We start from the raw sequence: 18,548 nt of genomic DNA, 5'->3' as shown, positions 1-18,548 counted from the left end.
ATGATGTAAGGTGTGATGAGATTGTGGTTGAGGCAACGAACGAGGCATGGTAGTAAGTAGTAAGAGTGAGCTTAGCTAACAATATATGGTCACAACCCCCTCACCTACAGCCAACTCAATTAAGTAAACTTAAATAGTTGAATTAGCTATTACGGTCCATTAATATTTATCTTATTACGTAGTGAATGACTCATATTGCTACTGCTCCTTAGTCCTTATTTATATTTTTTAGAGTAGCCATGCAAATGCAGTTATAAAATCTCTCTCAAACACTCAACTCCTCTCTCACTGGATTGAGTTCTTTCTGAAACAGGAATGTCTCACCTAAACGGCGCCGTCCTCGACGATAGGCTTCCGTTCTTCAACCAATCCATGGAGCTAGTGCCAACAACAACCCGAACCCGTTCTCGAACCCTCGCCGAACTCCTTAAACGTGTCGAAGACGCCCAAAACGACACTCCCCCACCACACCACGTTCTCAACCTCTCCTCCTCCTCCTCCTCCTCACTCAACTCTCACCCCTTCGTCCTCTCCTTCTCCAACTTATCCTACAGCGTCAACCTCCGCCGCAAGCTCCCCTTCCTCCCGCCCGCCACCACCAAACCCAACGCCACCAAGCTCCTCCTCAACGACGTCTCCGGGGAGGCCAGGGACGGACAGATCTTGGCAGTCCTCGGCGCCAGCGGCTCCGGCAAGTCCACGCTCATCGACGCCCTCGCGGGCCGCATCTCCAAAGACAGCCTGAAAGGGTCCCTCACGCTCAACGGCGACGCTCTCGAATCCAGCCTCCTCAAAGTCATCTCCGCTTACGTCATGCAAGACGACCTCCTCTTCCCCATGCTCACCGTCGAAGAAACCCTCACCTTCGCCGCCGAGTTCCGCCTCCCCCGCTCCCTCTCCAAGTCCAAGAAAAAAGCCCGCGTCCACGCCCTCATCGACCAGCTCGGCCTCCGCTCCGCCGCCTCCACCGTCATCGGCGACGAAGGCCACCGCGGCGTCTCCGGCGGCGAACGGCGCCGCGTCTCCATCGGCATCGACATCATCCACGACCCCATCGTCCTCTTCCTGGACGAACCTACCTCCGGCCTGGACTCGACCAGCGCCTTCATGGTGGTGAAGGTCCTCCAGAGAATCGCTCAGAGCGGAAGCATCGTCATCATGTCCATCCATCAACCTAGCTACAGAATCTTAAGCCTCTTGGACCGCTTGCTCTTCCTCTCCCACGGCAACACCGTCTTCAGCGGCTCTCCGGCCACCCTCCACCCCTTCTTCTCCGAGTTCGGCCACCCCATCCCGGAGAACGAAAACCGCACCGAGTTCGCTTTAGACCTAATCCGCGAACTCGAACAAGAAGCCGGCGCCACGAAAAGTTTAGTCGACTTCAACAAGGGCTGGCAACTAAAAAGCAGAAACATGGGCCAGGGCCATGAACCCAAAGCGAAAGTCTCACTGAAGGACGCCATCAGCGCTAGCATTTCCCGAGGGAAGCTTGTTTTAGGGTCTAACGGTAACGGCAAGAACTTAACCGGTGGCGGCTTTGCGAATCCGTTTTGGATGGAAATGTTTGTTATAGGAAAACGGTCTCTAACGAACTCACGGAGGATGCCTGAGGTATTCGGGATTCGTTTGGGTGCAGTTCTGGTGACGGGGGCAATCCTGGCAACCATCTTCTGGAAGCTGGATGATTCACCCAAAGGTGTTCAAGAGCGCCTCGGCTTCTTCGCATTCGCCATGTCCACCACCTTCTACACGTGTGCCGAAGCCATTCCTGTTTTTCTCCAGGAGCGTTACATCTTCATGAGGGAAACCGCTCACAACGCCTACCGTCGCTCCTCCTACGTCCTGGCGCACGCCATAATCTCCCTCCCTTCATTACTCTTCCTCTCCCTGGCCTTCGCGGCTACTACCTTTTGGGCCGTGGGCCTGGCTGGCGGAAGTTCCGGCTTCTTTTTTTATTTTTTAGTGATGGCCGCCTCCTTCTGGGCCGGTAGTTCCTTCGTCACGTTCCTCTCCGGGGTGGTGTCCCACGTCATGATAGGGTTCACGGTGGTGGTGGCCATTCTGGCCTACTTTCTTCTCTTCAGCGGCTTCTTCATCAGCAGGGACAGGATTCCTCCTTACTGGATATGGTTCCACTACCTGTCTCTGGTGAAGTACCCGTACGAGGGAGTGTTGCAGAACGAGTTCGACGTGAGATCTCCCAGGTGCTTCGTTCGGGGGATTCAGATTTTCGACAACACGCCCTTGGGGATGGTGCCGGACACCCTCAAGGTGGAGCTTCTGAAGAGCATGAGCCAGACGCTGGGGATGAATATAAGTAGCTCCACGTGCGTCATCACCGGAGCGGATGTGCTGAAGCAGCAGGGGATCACGCAGCTGAACAAGTGGAACTGCTTCTGGATCACGCTGGCTTCGGGTTTCTTCTTTCGCTTCCTCTTTTATTTCGCGCTGCTCTTTGGGAGCCGAAACAAACGGAATTAACTCCTACTGCTACCCTAATTTATCTTCCACACCTACACTACGTACGTGTTACTTAAGCTTATTATATACTTTTAAGTTTCGGAAAAACTCATACTCAACACCTTCTTGTGTTTTGAAAATCATACCAAAATACTAGTTGTATGTTGCATTTCCTTAATTCCATCACCTATTCTGTCTCCAATCTCCATGACCAAAATAATGATAACAATACTGAACCATTTAGGGACCGATATAGTCGCTCGCTAACTATGTTATATACACTTTTACACGACGTGTATGTTATCTTTTACATATTTTTAAATAAATATTGTATTTCTCAATGATAAAAAAAAAATATTACAGTTTTACATTAATTATTAGCAACATTATCGCATATGTCCCACCATGCTAAAGTTTAAACAAAAGTTAAAGGTACCCGGTTTTCAACAAGTACAATATTTAGTAAGAAGATTTTGAAAAAACTTTAAATTTGTCATCAAGTGCACATTCATCTTTTATGTTTTGAAAAAACTTGCTAATACTTTTAACATATTGAGACATAAACACACTAATATCCAAGGTAAATGTTCAATATGTCATCGGTCTGAGATTGGGTTGTACGTCCAAAGATACTAGTCAGAGATATTATTTGGACGTACACGTTAGAGAATATACCCAATGATTGATAAATTGATATATTTATACTCATAAAATATGTTATCAGTCATTAAGTGAATTAAAGACACATTATTGTTTGTTTAAAGGATAGTAACGATTTAATATTACTCTCTCGTGCCCTCCCTGTGATATTCAGAAACATGCAAGCATATAGAGTCTTTTATCATATTTGGCTTGCAATTTGAGATTGTAAAAACCTAACTCAAACTGAATCACAACTTTTTTTTTTTTTTAACAGAAACTAAACCACAACTGATATATAATATATTAATATGTTTTTCTCAAATGCACAATATAGGTAGGAGTGTTTCAAAAACCAAACAAACTGAAACAAAGCACATTATTATATATATATATATATATATATATATATATATATATATATATATATATCAAGTGGAATGATTCTAAATTTCTTATAAAGTCTCAAAACATTTTTTATGACTTGAAGTTCCGAATTTGTAACAGTGATATAACTTGATAAATGACCAATATCAATTAAATTTAGCTAATGAGCCATGACGAATGAATATTTAATTTTATTATATTTGTTTTTAGTATTTTTCTATAACTATGTAAGTGAAAGTTACTAAACTAAATTTTATAATAAAAAATTATAAATCTTTTTATATAATATGTTTTAACTAATATGTTTTTAAAATTGTAAAAATTGAACTAAACTAAATAGTAAAAAAAATTGTTTGGTTTTGGTGGAGTTACCAAGAATACCCAATCTAATTGGTTAGCAGTGATGAAAATTAGTGGAGGGGATAATAGTTGTTTCTCCTCAAATAATTTCAATGTGCTCCAAATCTTTTTTCATGAACTTAAAGCCTTTAAATAAAAATGAATAATCATGAAGGAGGAAGAGGTTGAGATACACCACTTCAACGTGAAGATGAACAAGAGAGGAAAAACTTGCTACAAGGAGGAATTATTTAATAAAAGTTCACTAGGAGAGATTTTCCCCAAGAGAGAAAATTAAGACCTTTGAAAGAGAGAACTCAATGTTATTTCTCACAAATGCTCAATAGTACACTACCATGTATAGAAAGAAGGTATTTGTAGGGCTTGGTAACTTATGGTTCTGGTTGAATTAACCTAGGTTAAATGTAACCTATGTTAGATTAACTTGAATTTATGACGCTCAATAGTACACTACCATGTATAGAAAGAAGGTATTTGTAGGGCTTGGTAACTTATGGTTCTGGTTGAATTAACCTAGGTTAAATGTAACCTATGTTAGATTAACTTGAATTTATGACCACTAAACCTAACCTAATTATCATTTGAAATTCAAAATTTTCCTCATAAAAAATGTCACTATCCTAGATTTAGAAGAGTCGATAGAAGTTTGTCACACGGTAAGGCACAATAGTTGTGACTCGTGTCAACATCCTAGATCTAAAATAGTCAATAAAATCCTTTGACATGACAAGGTGCCAAAAGTGTGATTAGGTATGACTCATGTGATTTGTTGGAGTTTGAATTAATCATAGAGCACTTTCTCCACTAGAATTAGACATCCAAATGCTTTAGACCTAACATTCAAGATGCTTTCACGATTTAATTCAAGCCCAACAAGCTCGTATATCATTTTCTAGTTACACACCCTAAAATACTATCTACACTTTTAAATAAATTACAAGGAAATAAGTTCCTATACTATTTGATCCAAAGATATAAGGTCAAAATTTTAGAAAATATTTACAAAGAAAAGAAAGTAAGCTACTAAAAGTAACCTGAGGTTAAAAAAGAATTTGAACCTTCTTCCTTTAAGCCTAATCCACTCTTCTTGATTCCTTTAGTACTTGACTCATTGGCATGATGTCATCAAACAAGATGATAAGTGTCTGTTTTACCTAAAATGTATGATCATTTTGAAACTTATCTAACTTGAATTAAAAGGTTTTTTCTTCATTTTAATCCCTATAATCTTAGAAGGAATCAAAAGGTTGTACAATTTAATATTTTTTAAAGAGTCGATAAAGTTTTACTTATAATTTTTTTGTTTATATCTTGGACATATTAAAGAAAATCAAAGGTCTCAAAATTGTTCAACCGTTTGCAAATCGCTTCAGAGGTAGAAAGCAAGAATTGGAGAAAATCTAAAATTGCTCAATCATTTGAAAAAGGGTTGAGAGATTTGGGTCGAGAGAAGATGGAAAATTTTTTACTCTTAAAAACTCAACGAATTCAAAATGACTCAGCCATTAAAATTGTTTCAGCATGAAAAATTCTCCAAATCGCTCATTCGTTTGAAAATGGCTAAACAGTTTATTTTCTTTCCTCCATACTCTATTTTATCTTGCTGCATGTATATGAGGACTTGGGATGAGAAAAATTGGAGAGAACGAAGTATAAGTTAAAGTGAAAATAATAGAGCTTACAATGAGTCTATGAACCAGCTAAGAAAGAGGATATAGAAATTTTATTTTCTTCTTCTACTCTTTTCTCCATGTATTTTGGATTGGTTCTAACTATCATGTGTATTATAAAGGAAATTTGTATCTAATAAATAAAGAAGTGTAAAAAAGATAAATAAGATTACAATCAATCAAAAGCCCAGCCCAATGCAACTTTTTAATAAAAGAAATAAAAAAAAAAATCTAGGGATATACGAGAGAGGGGTCTGGTATAAATAATAAATCGTAGGGAAGAAGGCCATTCACTTTGAAAGGGTTAGGTTTAGAGAGAAACACCAATTGGCTCCGAGGTAACCCCTCTCTTCCTGCTTTCTCTAGATTTCATTCACTCCTCTTTCAATTCGATTCCCTTTTCACTTTTGATATCAGCCCTCTATCGGATTTTTTCTTTGCATGTTACTCGCTCTCTAATCTCATCAATTCCCGATTCAACAATTCATCGATTTGTTCGTTTTCACCGACTTAGGCTTAAAACTGATTGCAAGTTAGAAATTCAATTTGTTTATCCCCCATCCATTCCCGTGCATTTCAATTTTATTATATTTGTTATACGAATAATTACTGTCTTCCCTTTTGCTCTTTGTTCAATTTTTCTCTTCATGTTTCTTTTCATCAACCTACCTTCTCTCTAATATCGTCAATTCTCGATTCTATAATTTTTCGATTAGTTTCTTGCCCCCGACTCATCATTTATTCTCCGTCCACTCCCGTGTATTTCAATTTTATTGTATTATTGTGTATATGTTATGTTTATATACGATCAATTGTTTGTCGCATTGAGAGAAGGGGTCTCTGCGTAGCCTCTTCCTTAATTAATTTCGAAATTTCAGTTTTTAATTTTGCAGAGCTAGAAGAAATCAACTATGCCTCGCTATGATGATAAATATGGCAATACCCGCCTCTATGTTGGACGCTTGTCTTCGAGGACTCGTTCCCGTGATCTGGAGCGTGTCTTCAGCAGATATGGAAGGTAATGTCCCTTTTCTCCTTATCCTTCAAAATATGCATAGAAACACAGTCTTAATTATTGCTCGTGTGTCGTCTGTTTGGACGAAAAGCCTTTATTGTTGTTAGTTCCTCGATTGTTGCTCAGAGGCGGAAGGATGTTTTCCGATGTTCTGTCCCATCACTTTAATGTCTTAGTTATTTGATTTGTGCCAATTTATTTATGGAATTCTCAAGCCTTTTTTTGATTCATCTTTATTGATTACATTGGCAAGGCAGCTAAGTTAGTGATAAGTTGGCGTGGGTTGCCAACCATGTTTTATACTGAAAGTTGGGGGATGATAAAGAGGTTTTATCCAAGCTTGGTTTTGAGCTTGGATTTATATTGGTTATTTGTCATGTTATTTGGGGGAGCCAAATTGTCTAGGTGTCAATTTTTTTTAACTTGAACGATCTTGTTGAAGGTTTCTGGGGTTTTGGCTAAACCTGGAGGTCTGTGTTGGGAGGTTGGCCTTGGTGGAATTGATGGAAATTCCTGTCGAGTGTTGACTTTGGCGATTCTTTCTGTAATGTTATTGCGTGTTTTTTATGGAAATGGCAACAATCACAAACTGGTGTTTAGTTCCTCTTTGTGGGGCGAAGTATCATACAGTTCCAGTAGTTAAGTAATGATGGCCTTACTGTTTCTGGAAACCATTTCCGCAGAGTTCGAGGTGTGGATATGAAGCATGATTTCGCCTTTGTTGTAAGTTGCCATCCTTTCATTGTCTTTGTTTATTTTTTTTTCATTTGACTTCAATTTCTCCTCATGCCTTTGCTCCAAGGTGGGTTTTTAGTATCTGCTGGGAGGATTTCGGTTGTGATGGTAAGATTATTTGTTACTTTATTGGTTTGTTCCTAACATCTTTTGAACAGGAATTTAGTGATCCTCGAGATGCTGATGATGCTAGATATAACTTGGATGGCCGCGACGTTGAAGGAAGTCGTATTATTGTGGAATTTGCCAAAGGAGTAGGAATTACTTACCTCAAACATTTATCTGCATTATTTAATATTATTTTTTAAGAATTGAATATCTCATTTTTAATTAACTGTCAGAGGGATGTTTCTAATTTGTGCTTAAGTCTATGGTTACTTCATATGAAATTTAAAGAGTTCAGACCTCATATGAAAATATTTGCTCCATGAACATACATTTTCATGGTTGTCGGATCTTATGGTTGCATTACATATTGGGGTTTGTTCAATATAATATACTAGTTAGGCTTTTGTATGACCTTAGTGCCTCTAACTGCACATATTGTTCTTTCTAGTTTCTTTTAACTCATGGTTTTTTTAACATTAATTCTGTTTTTTGACACAAGCTCTTATGAGTTATGATTATATGGTTCTTTTGTAATCAAAACAATCCCTTGAATACTGATTGAAGAACACCTAGTTTTGTATTTATATTTTTGCGTTTCTTTGGCTTCATTGTTGGCTTTTGTGATATCATTCTATTCCTTTTGTATTTAAGTTATAAGTAAAATATAAATTTAAATTAGATGAGGATGGTCTCTTGTGATTAGCTTTTTCTAGTTGACTTTTATTACTGTATTGACTGTTTTCTTGCATACTTCAAATATTCAATATCTTCTGGACCTTGGAATTTCTGATTTCATTGTTATTGTTCTTTGACTTGTGAACAAATTTGATTAGCTTTTGGTTGCTTGTTAATTTTATTTTATCATCTGATCTGACTAATCAGGGTCCTCGTGGTTCCCGGGAATACTTGGGTCGGGGTCCTCCTCCTGGATCTGGACGATGCTTTAACTGTGGCATTGATGGTCATTGGGCACGAGATTGCAAAGCTGGGGATTGGAAGAACAAGTGTTACCGCTGTGGGGAAAGAGGTCATATAGAAAAGAACTGCAAGAACAGCCCCAAAAAGTTGAGGTAGGCCATAATGTAGTTTCCAAACTTATTCTACAATATGTTGATTTTGTTCATAGCATGGTTATTGCTTTCTAATGGCTTTAATGAACTTTAAACTGATGATGTCAAGTTGAATTGTTCCAACAGCAGACGTGGACGGAGCCTTTCACGCTCACCAGTCAGGTCTCGCTCACCGGTCAGGTCACGCTCTCCTCGTCGTGGCAGAAGCCGCGATAGAAGCTACAGCCGAGAACGTAGCTACAGGTTAGATTCTATAAAATTGTCTCGTTTGGGTAGTCTGTATTGTTTTTGAAATATGGTTGCTTGTATGCTGAGTTTTGGACACCTTTGTTCTTGCCAGCCGATCAAGATCTCCTGTCAGAAGAGAACGAAGCCCGGTTTCTGAAAGGTCACAAAGTCCTCTGCCCTCCAAGACAAGGAAGCATAGTGCATCACCTGAACAAAGCAGCCCACAGAAGAGAGGTGACACATCTCCCGGTAATGATAGGGATAGGTTGGTCACTCGGCAAGATGGGTCTGACTACAGTGATGGTCCTAGAGGAAAAAGTAGAAGTCCTGCAAGGGACCGCGATGAGGGCGGCTATGATAGCCCTAAAGCTAATGGGCGTAGTAGGAGCCCAAGCCGGAGTCCAAGGGATGATGACAGGAGCCCCATTGATGAAGATGATGACAACCACCGCCACTCTCAGTCACCTTAAAAAGTATTTTTCTGATTAACTGAGGTCAGGATGGGCTGTGGAATGATTTGTATCAGCTTTGTTTATAAAATGAACTGCAGCTTAATTATGTGACAATCTATTGTTTGTGAAGAACGGTTTTATGTATTCTATTTTTAAGATTCTTGCTTGTCAAGCAACAAGTTTGAATTTGTTTCAAGTGTTTCCATAATTTAAAGCAGGAGTGACATAAAATCCATCCAAATTCAAATAAATGGATGGAATTTAAAAGCCGTATATTTTTAGTAGTTTGGATTATTTTGAAATCGATTTAAAATCTGTTTTGCAGAACATAAATAAAACATTTTTTGCCAAACTGGTTTTTAATAGCCGGGTTTGAAAAATCAGTTGTTTCAAATTAGTTTGTAAACCAGCTTTATCTAGTTTGGGGTAATACGGCTATTGACAAACTATTTTTTTTTTATTAAAGCTATTTTCTAAACTATTGTTGCCAAAACTGGTTTAAAGCCTGTTTTTGTCCGGAGCTGGTTTTCGATATTTGTCCTAACTGTTATATTTCTTGTTTTTGTTCTAGACCGGTTTCAAAACCGTTTTTGTTTATAACCCGTTCTTTTTAATGCCGAAACTTGATTTAGATATAAGGCAAAACCGATCAGAATAAATAGTGAAAGTACTTTTAATGCTATTATAAACCAGGTTTGTAATGCTCTTGGATAAACTGGATTTTTTGTTCCAAGCTGTTGTCTAATTTGGTGGCAAAACTGGTTTAAAACGGTTCCATTCAAATCCTGTTTAAACTGGTTTCGTTTCAAACCTGTTTGAAAATTTGTTTTAACCCAAGCTTATTCAAAAACTGATTTTGTTCCAAACATGGTCTAAATTTGGTTTTATTTTAAAAATATGACGTTTGTGACTCTCCTCAATTTGTTTGTCTCTTTTGTTCGTTTTCTTTCATCGCACAGTTTTGGTTGCATTACGCAATGCTCATCATCTCTTCTCTCTCGTATTTGCACATTCCAATAGCATTCATCATTTCCTTACCATATAATAATACAACTTTTAACATTTGTTATCTTTCTTACCATACAGTGATCTGTCTGTTATTTGTTTATCGCATGATAACGTGATCTTGTTGTAGTACACAAGTTGTTAATTACATTTTATTTTATTTTTATTTTGTCTATTGCTTGATAGTTGGGTAAGGTGGTCGTTGCTAGGGGTGGGTAGACGGACCCGGGTCCGCGGACTGGTCCGTAAGTTCGCGAATTTCACGGATAACGGATCCTTTTTTTTTTAATCTGTATGACTATATCTAATTTTTGAGTCCGGTCCGTGAAGTCCATGAACTTGGCGAATTTAATCTGCAGGCTCGCGGGCTAATCCGCGGACTTCACTAATTAATATTTTTAAATATTATGATTTTAATATTAAGTTGTGTATTTAATTTTTTAAATTATGATAACATTAAAATTATCTTTAATTGATATGTATTTGTCAATTGAATTACTTTTATGACATTTTGATGTTTTTATTATTGAAAGTTTGGTACTATTATTTAAGTATTTGTAATTATTTTTATTTTAATATTTTAATATTTAGTATTTTAAACTATTTTAACTATTGATAAATTTTAGTATGATAAAATTTAGCTTATAAATAAAAAAAATATTTTTTTCTTCTAATTTTATGTATTTTTATTTTTTAAAAATTTATTTTTTTGAACTATTATTTAAGCCCGCGGACCGGACCGTTATCCGCGGATTTTGGCGGGCCGGATACGGACTTAAAAAATAAGTTCATTTATTTTCCGGACCGGACTTATCCGGCCCGTATAAAACTTGGATTTTATGGACCGGGCCTTAAACGGGCCGGACCGGTCCGTATACCCACCCCAAGTCGTTGTTCTGTTACAACTAGCTAATGCATGAGTTTTTAATTTATTTTATTGCTCAATTGTTCTAATTTTGATATGATAAATGTTTATTATCTTGGAAATTTTAATGTTTTTATTCATAAATTTTTTATAATGTTTATACTATCTTTTTCTTGAAACATAAATTTTACATGTTATTAATTATTTATAGTTTTAATATAGATTGAGTCATGCAAATTAATTGATGACTTAATAATTCGACGTCTGACTCACTGAATCGATACTCTAACTAAGTCACTTATCAGGTTGAATTTAATAATATTGGTTGAAACACTTTTTTTTATTTTTATAAAATTGAAAATCTATATTATGTCAATACAAAACAGACAATGTTATAAAAATAATTGATAATAAAAATTTTAAAAAATTACAAGTATAAGAACTAAAATAATTTATTATAAATTATAGATTAAAAAATTGAAAAAAATAAATATAAAAACTAAAAAAATATATTTTAAACTATAAGAATTAAACGGTTGAAAAAAAGTATTTTAACTTAAAAAAATTATAACAATTTGATTTTCAGTAAAGGTGCGGAGATCTAAATCAAACCATTTGGTTTTAAAAAGTTTTACAACATAATTTGATTTTCAGTAAAGATGGGCAGATCCAAATCATATACAGATAAAACCATTTAAAGTGATTTGTATTTAAATTTAAAACCGTTTTATTTAAAAAAAGACTCAATTTGTATTATAAAATTTGTTAAAATTAATTTAAGAAGTCAGTTAGTTAATAAACTATTACCATAAATACATATTCGGATGATATGTGTCAAATTTACAGGTTCACTCGCATGTTTGGATAACATGCGTCAAATTTTCAAATGCTTTGGATATCATGCCTTCATATATGTCATGAATAATAATTATATATTTTCACCTAACTTGATATATGATAAAAATCATAATTGTTTTTCACCTACTTTTGTCATTAATAGTAGAATAAAAAAAATACAATTAACATTAATTATAATATAAACAAATCAACCAATAATAATTATATTTTATAATTTACATTCTAATTTGAATTTAATTTTTAATAAGATTTTAATAAAAATAAATACAGTTTGTTGACACGTTTTCTTATATTTATTATAGTATTATATTTTTTTTTACTACAACTATAATTACTAAATATAATAAAAACGACAACTGTTAAAGACAATGAAATTACTATTCTAAAATACAATGGAAATTTATTTTATAAATTAACTTAAATTTTAATAATATCCAAATCTTAAAATTGGTGAAGAAGACAAGTTCATGCCATTTAATATTCTTATATCTTAAAATGTTAATTTGAAACAATAATGAGCAACACTTATTTGATATTTAATCAAGTATAATTTTTAATGAAACAAAAATATCATTCAAATATATTAAGGCATATTATATATATGAGAAGGATTCTAACAACATTGACATAATTTTTACTAAGTATTACACTCCTCAATAACTTTATACTAAATGTGAATTTTATAAATTTAATTGTTAGATTGAAAGTTTTTTTTTATTCTTAAATCATATATATATATAATTTTATATTAATTCAAAATGATTTGATATTTCATTCTTATAAAACAAAATTGACGTAATATATACATCTCAAAATATAATAAAATATGAACATTTTGATTACTTTTAAGATATTGTTCAATTTTAACAAAATTTGATATAAACATATAAAGTTATAATTTAATGGTTAAATTTACAAAATTCACATTTAATATGAAATTATTAAACGATGTAATACTCAGTAAAAATTATATCAGTGTCATTTAAAATATATATATATATATATATGTGTGTAGATATATACTACATGTGTGTATAAGACAAGTGTATGTATGTCACAAGTGCTACATTAGATGCAAAAATATAATGTTTTTTTTAAATGAAATATAGTTTAGGGGGGTGTATTGGATTAGGATTTTAAAGGACTTTTTTAGTTAAAAAAAATCCTGCAGATTTTAGAAGACTTTGCAGGATTTTCATGACTTTTAAGATTTTGCAAGATTCTACAAGACTTAAAATTAAGATTTTAATGGATTCTGCAGGACTTTTAAATCAGGATTTTAATGGATTTTATGGGATTTTGTAGAGTTTTGACATTTGATAAGATTTATAAAAAAAAACATAAATTCAAATTTAAAAAGAGTTAAAGAAAAAAATAATTAAAAAAATAATGTCTAGATAAATAATAATAATAATTCTCCATAATATCCTATCCCCTTTTTATAGCATCCACTATCAATTGTAACAATTCATCGGAATCCTTCTTGGTCAAAGCTTCATAATTTTTTCTCTCTTTTCCTTTTTCTTTATTATTTCCTTGTGAATCTCCCATTTGAATTACTAAAACAATATATGTTGAAAACTAGTTATATAAATAATTATGGATAAGAGACAAAATCAATAAAATTATATTATTATTTTTAGAAGCACACCAATTATATAAGATCGAATATATTTTGGCTATCCAAATGGATCAAATACCTCAGTCATTATAAAAAAAATGTAAAAACAAAAATATAGAAATATAAGATAATTTTTTATATATAAAAAATCAATATATTCAATACTGAGAAAATATTTAGATATATAATTTTTTTTATATAAACGAAAGTATTTAGATATAGAAAATATATATATATATATATATATATATATATATATATATACACTATTTTTAGTTATATAGTATATGATAATTTTTAACGATATTTATAAATGTAAATTATTCTAACAAATATTTTAACAATATTTTCTTTTTTAAAAAATAAGCTAATGAAGGCATAAATCCTAAATCCTAAAAAATTAGATATTGCAATGTCTTATGTTAATTTTCTTTTTTTAAAATATAAAAAATCTTAATTTCACAATATAAAACTAAAAAGAAAATTCATAGTAAAAAAAAATAAAATAATTGTTGAGTCATAAAAGGAGGATAGATAAGAGTAACAAATTCAAGGAAATGAGAGAGTTCGCAATTTTTATGCTGAGAGGGTTTTTCCCCCAACTAAGATCCATTTTCATCTCATTCTACTCATAGAAACCCTAACAAATTCATCTTATATATATATATATATTGTAGAGATTATGATATCAATTTAATCTTTCATCTTTTTCTTTTCTTGACATGTGTTATAAAAAAATTTATCACTTAAAAGTTTAAATTTCGAACATTTTTTTGTGTTATATAAAGGAACAAATTTAACTACATAGAATAAAATAAAGAAAGTCAATTAAAGAGAACGAACATAAAAATAGAGCAAGTCAATGACACTATCATTTACATATCAGAGTTTTACAAAATAGGGGAATGGGATGAGAACAGTACTACAATATTATATATGAGCAATGAACAATAGTGTAGTATTATTAGTAGAGAAAAAATGGAGAAGACAGGAGCATAAAAAAAAAGATAAAAAACTCACTTGAAAATTCTTGAAACACTTGAAAAATCACTTGAAACAATCCTTCAAAATCCGATGGGTTTGGATGGGATTGTTTTATGAATCTGGTATTTATAGATAACACTAGAAAGTCTTTCAAAATCCCTCTCACACAACAATCCTTTAAAATCCTTATATTTTTGAATATCAATGAATTGTTTTTAAGTTGTAAAAAATCTCAAATGAATACCAGTGGATTTTAATGAACTCTTTAAAAAATCTTGAAAATCCAGATTGAATACCACTGGATTATTTTTAAGTGACATAAAATCCTGATTGAATACCAATGGACTTTTTTACTCAAAAAAAGTTTTTTAAAATCCTACGAAATCCTAAACCAATACACCCCCCTTAGTTTAAGGTACAATTTGTTATTTGAATTAAAATATAATTAGAAGATAAATAGGCTAGGCGTAATTTTCTCATTAAATTTAGATGTAGCACACTAAATAACTTTTTCATTAAATTCTAAAGTTTATTGAACGATAAATATGTCCCAATGAGGATTTTTTTATTATCTATACTTATATTTAAAAAGGATTTTCTATTTTGGTGTATATTTTATTTGAAACAATTTTAATCTTTTAAACAATAAAAAAATTATTAAATGAAACTTATGAAAGATTACAAAAGTCTTTTATATACAATTACCGTTAATTATTCTATTAGCATAGATAATTATATGAAAGCACAAAATACCTTTCTCTTATTAATATATACAGAGAGATTTGTCAAGTAACTTTTTTATACACAAGGAGAGTTGATAATATATATATATATATATATATATATATATATATATATATATATATATATATATATATATATAAAAGATTGTTGTCTATAGTAGTTTTTATAATTTTTAAAATAAGGTCAATATCAAATATCTTACCTAAGTTTGTGTATTTTATTATGTAGTTAATTTTTACATCATAGTTTGCCATCATTTACTAAATTTTTATTTATTTATCGATTATGGTTATTATTTAATTTCTTAATTTTCATAAATAGTGTGAATGATATCTAAAATCATTATTATGTCTCTCCTTATTGTTTTGAAAAACTTTATATTTGTGTGGATGATATTTCATTGTATATTTCAAAAGGTGTTTAATATATGATAAACTTTTTTTATGTTTAAAAATTATAAAAATATGTTTAGTTGGTCATAGATTTTTCTAGATATATTTATAAATGTTATAAGAGAATGAAAGATTTTTACTATATTAAAAAATCAAATAAAGGTAATATGATGTTTTTACATCTTTAAAAATGCTATTTTTACTTGGAAAAGTTAGTTTCACACTTATATACGAGAATAAATCCATGAAAACCTTTGGAAAAATCATTCCCAAAAATTAATATTTTTCTAAGAATGTTATTTATACCATTGTATCTTGACTTATTTGATTAATTGTATGATTAATTGGTTGAGTAAGTGTTATTGATTAGGGATGGTAAATATACTCGTACTCGCGAGTAATACTCGAACCCGTCTTGACTTTGACAGTAAATACCCGGTTTGACCGGGTACGGGTACGGGTACGGGTAAAATCTGATACTTTAAATCGGGTACGGGTACGGGTACGGGTATGTACTTACCTGCCCCGTACTCGCCCGTACCCATTCTCGTTTCTATTTTTAATTTAATACCCACTTTCAATTTAATTATATTAAAGAATTTTAATATTTTTTTATGTGTAATTATTTATTATAATATGAGATAGAGAAATAACTTAATTATAATTATAATATAATAAAAAATTAATTTAAAAATATCATATTTTTTTATAAAAAAAATAAAAATTTTGACGGGTACGTGTATACCCGATACCCGATACCCGATGGAGGCGGGAATGAGGATGAAAATCACATACCAGACGGGTTCGGGTACAGGAACGAGGATAGATTTAACTCGCGGAGACAGAGACGGGTATCATGAAACCCGTACCCGACTCGTCCCGTTGTCATCCCTATTATTGATTGCTAGTATTGTCGTTTTAGAACTCAATGGGTTAAGGAACTCTGAGAATTAAGTTATCTTTAAGTTGTAGGGTTAAGTTAGTTTAGCTAAACGAATGTTATATAAGATTTTTCTCATGGGTGGCAAAACGGGCCAGCCCGACCCGTTTTGGCTCGCCTCGCCAATGGCTCGCTAAAAACGGGTCAGGCCCGGCCAGCCCGCCAATAAAAAACGGGTTGAAAATGCTGGCCCGCCCCGCCTAAGGATGGGTTGGCGGGCTGGCAGGCCAGTCCGCATATTCAAAAAAAAATTGCAAAAAAATGAAAAAAAAAATTATGTTCAAATAAAAAAAATGGAAAAAATATTATAAAGAAAGAAATCATTAAAGATAATTATTCAAAATTTCTACACAAAGATACCCCTTCAATAACAGTTTCCTTTCTTGATACTTTTATCGAAAGACTTGAATTACTACAAAATGATTATTTCATAAGTTAATTTGTTAAAATCTTATAATATTTCAATACTGTCATTCATCATGATATTGGACACTACCTAGCACCTGTAGCGCAAGCATGCAACAGTATTTGCAGTGGGAATACTCAAATCAATCTAATTCAAACGTAAATAGTGAAGTTATCTTCTTATAACAAGTAATCTCCTTACCTGTTGGGCCTGTTTTTTTTTTTGTTTTTTTGTTTTTTTTTTATAAAGCCTATTATTTTTATTGAAGCCCAATCACTAAATCACCTACGCGGGTTGGCGGGTTGTGACGGGCCAACCCGCTATTTGGCCCGCCGGGTTGGCAGGCTTGGCGGGGCGGGCTTGGCGGGTTGACGGGCTGAATTGATGGGCCTGGCCCGCGGGCCACGACCCATTTTGTCATCCCTAATTTTTTCTTAAAATATGAAACTCATAAATTTTTATTTTAATTAAGTTGGAGAGAAGATCTCTAGAGTCTGAAAGAACTCCCTTTCATTTTAAGATTTTTCTCTTCTTCTTAATTTCATATTTGTTTTGACCCATTATATTCATTTTATTTCTAAACTGTTTTTCAATATTTTTTTAAAAGAATAAACATATATTTTGAAAAAGTATAAAAAGAACAAATATACATATACAAAAAAAAACATATATTTCATTTTTCAAAAGAAAAGAATATTATTTCAAAAATGACTTTCATAAAGAAATAAATCATTTAAAAATACCTTCAAATAATACATGTTTATTTTGAAAAATAATTTTTAGAAAATAAAGAAGTGTAAATAAAATAAATAGGCTAATGATATACACACCTTTTATTTATATTTTTTATCTTGTATATATAAGTACACCTCCTTTATTTTATTTTATTTCATTCAAATAATCTTAAAATATCCATATTTTTTTTATTTTTAAAATTTTTAATTTTACATCTCTGACTTTTAATTTATTATTTTTTTTTTCACATACCTCCTTCATTCTCTTTTCCAGTTTTCACATGGACTATCTTGTCTTTCTCTAGTTTATCACCTATTTCAGTGAGTAGTTTTAGTTCTTTGACTTTTATATTACTCACTTATTTTTTCACCTCTTTCACTATTTCACATGTACCCAAATCATAGAATCGGTAGGCACAACATTGTAGGTACGTCATCCATAGTTTATATCAAATTAGACACATATTTTTTTTTCTAACATTTCCTTTCCTTTCACCCCTCCAAAAACTTTAGTATTAAGTTTAGTGTTATGAAAAATACATTTTCACTATTCTAGAGTACTATGCAGATAGTGAAATCAATGAGAAAATTGAAAGAGAAAGGGAAAAAATTATGTAAAACTAAAAGAATTAAAATTACCTACCAAATAGATGAGGATGAAGAAAAATTAAGGAGGTGCATGTGAAAATAAGAAAAAGAGATATGTCAAAAAAATGTTAAATTAAATGTTAAGAGTGTAAAATTAAAAATAATAAAAATTAAGGATATTTTAAATACTTAATTATTTTTTTTTAAAAAAGGGGTATATTTGTAAAAAAAAAAAAAGTGTATATATCATGATGCAAATAAATAAGATTACAATGAATCTAAAGCCC

At 32.5% G+C, this 18,548-nt stretch overlaps 2 protein-coding genes across 6 annotated transcripts; both read left to right on the top strand.

Annotated features, from left to right (window-relative positions):
- Nucleotides 1–2,662, top strand: LOC109797413 (ABC transporter G family member 20-like). 2 transcript variants are annotated; one of them, XM_083059260.1, is made up of 2 exons: nt 1–52; nt 314–2,662. In XM_083059260.1, exons 1-2 carry the CDS (start codon nt 16–18, stop codon nt 2,479–2,481), a joined length of 2,205 nt encoding a protein of 734 aa, XP_082915386.1. In that variant the 5' UTR covers nt 1–15; the 3' UTR covers nt 2,482–2,662. The 2 variants fall into 2 exon arrangements, with proteins under 2 accessions (XP_082915386.1, XP_082915387.1); XM_083059261.1 differs by lacking the exon at nt 1–52 and adding an exon at nt 105–123.
- Nucleotides 2,663–5,751: 3,089 nt separating this feature from the next.
- Nucleotides 5,752–9,320, top strand: LOC109797596 (serine/arginine-rich splicing factor RS2Z33). Of its 4 annotated transcripts, none has more exons than XM_083059257.1 (7): nt 5,752–5,854; nt 6,395–6,534; nt 7,215–7,254; nt 7,425–7,520; nt 8,257–8,444; nt 8,574–8,687; nt 8,785–9,320. In XM_083059257.1, exons 2-7 carry the CDS (start codon nt 6,428–6,430, stop codon nt 9,140–9,142), a joined length of 903 nt encoding a protein of 300 aa, XP_082915383.1. In that variant the 5' UTR covers nt 5,752–5,854; nt 6,395–6,427; the 3' UTR covers nt 9,143–9,320. The 4 variants fall into 4 exon arrangements, with proteins under 4 accessions (XP_082915383.1, XP_082915381.1, XP_082915382.1 ...); XM_083059255.1 differs by having other exon boundaries at nt 8,571–8,687; XM_083059256.1 differs by having other exon boundaries at nt 5,784–5,854; nt 6,410–6,534; nt 8,571–8,687.
- The last annotated feature ends 9,228 nt before the right edge of the window (nt 9,321–18,548 follow it).

This window comes from Cajanus cajan, chromosome 6 (genome assembly GCF_000230855.2).
Source record: "Cajanus cajan strain Asha chromosome 6, NIPB_CcT2T_4, whole genome shotgun sequence".
NCBI lineage: Eukaryota > Viridiplantae > Streptophyta > Magnoliopsida > Fabales > Fabaceae > Cajanus > Cajanus cajan.
The sequence above is the reverse complement of the archived record's forward strand: the minus strand, read 5'-3'. Positions and strand labels throughout refer to the sequence as shown.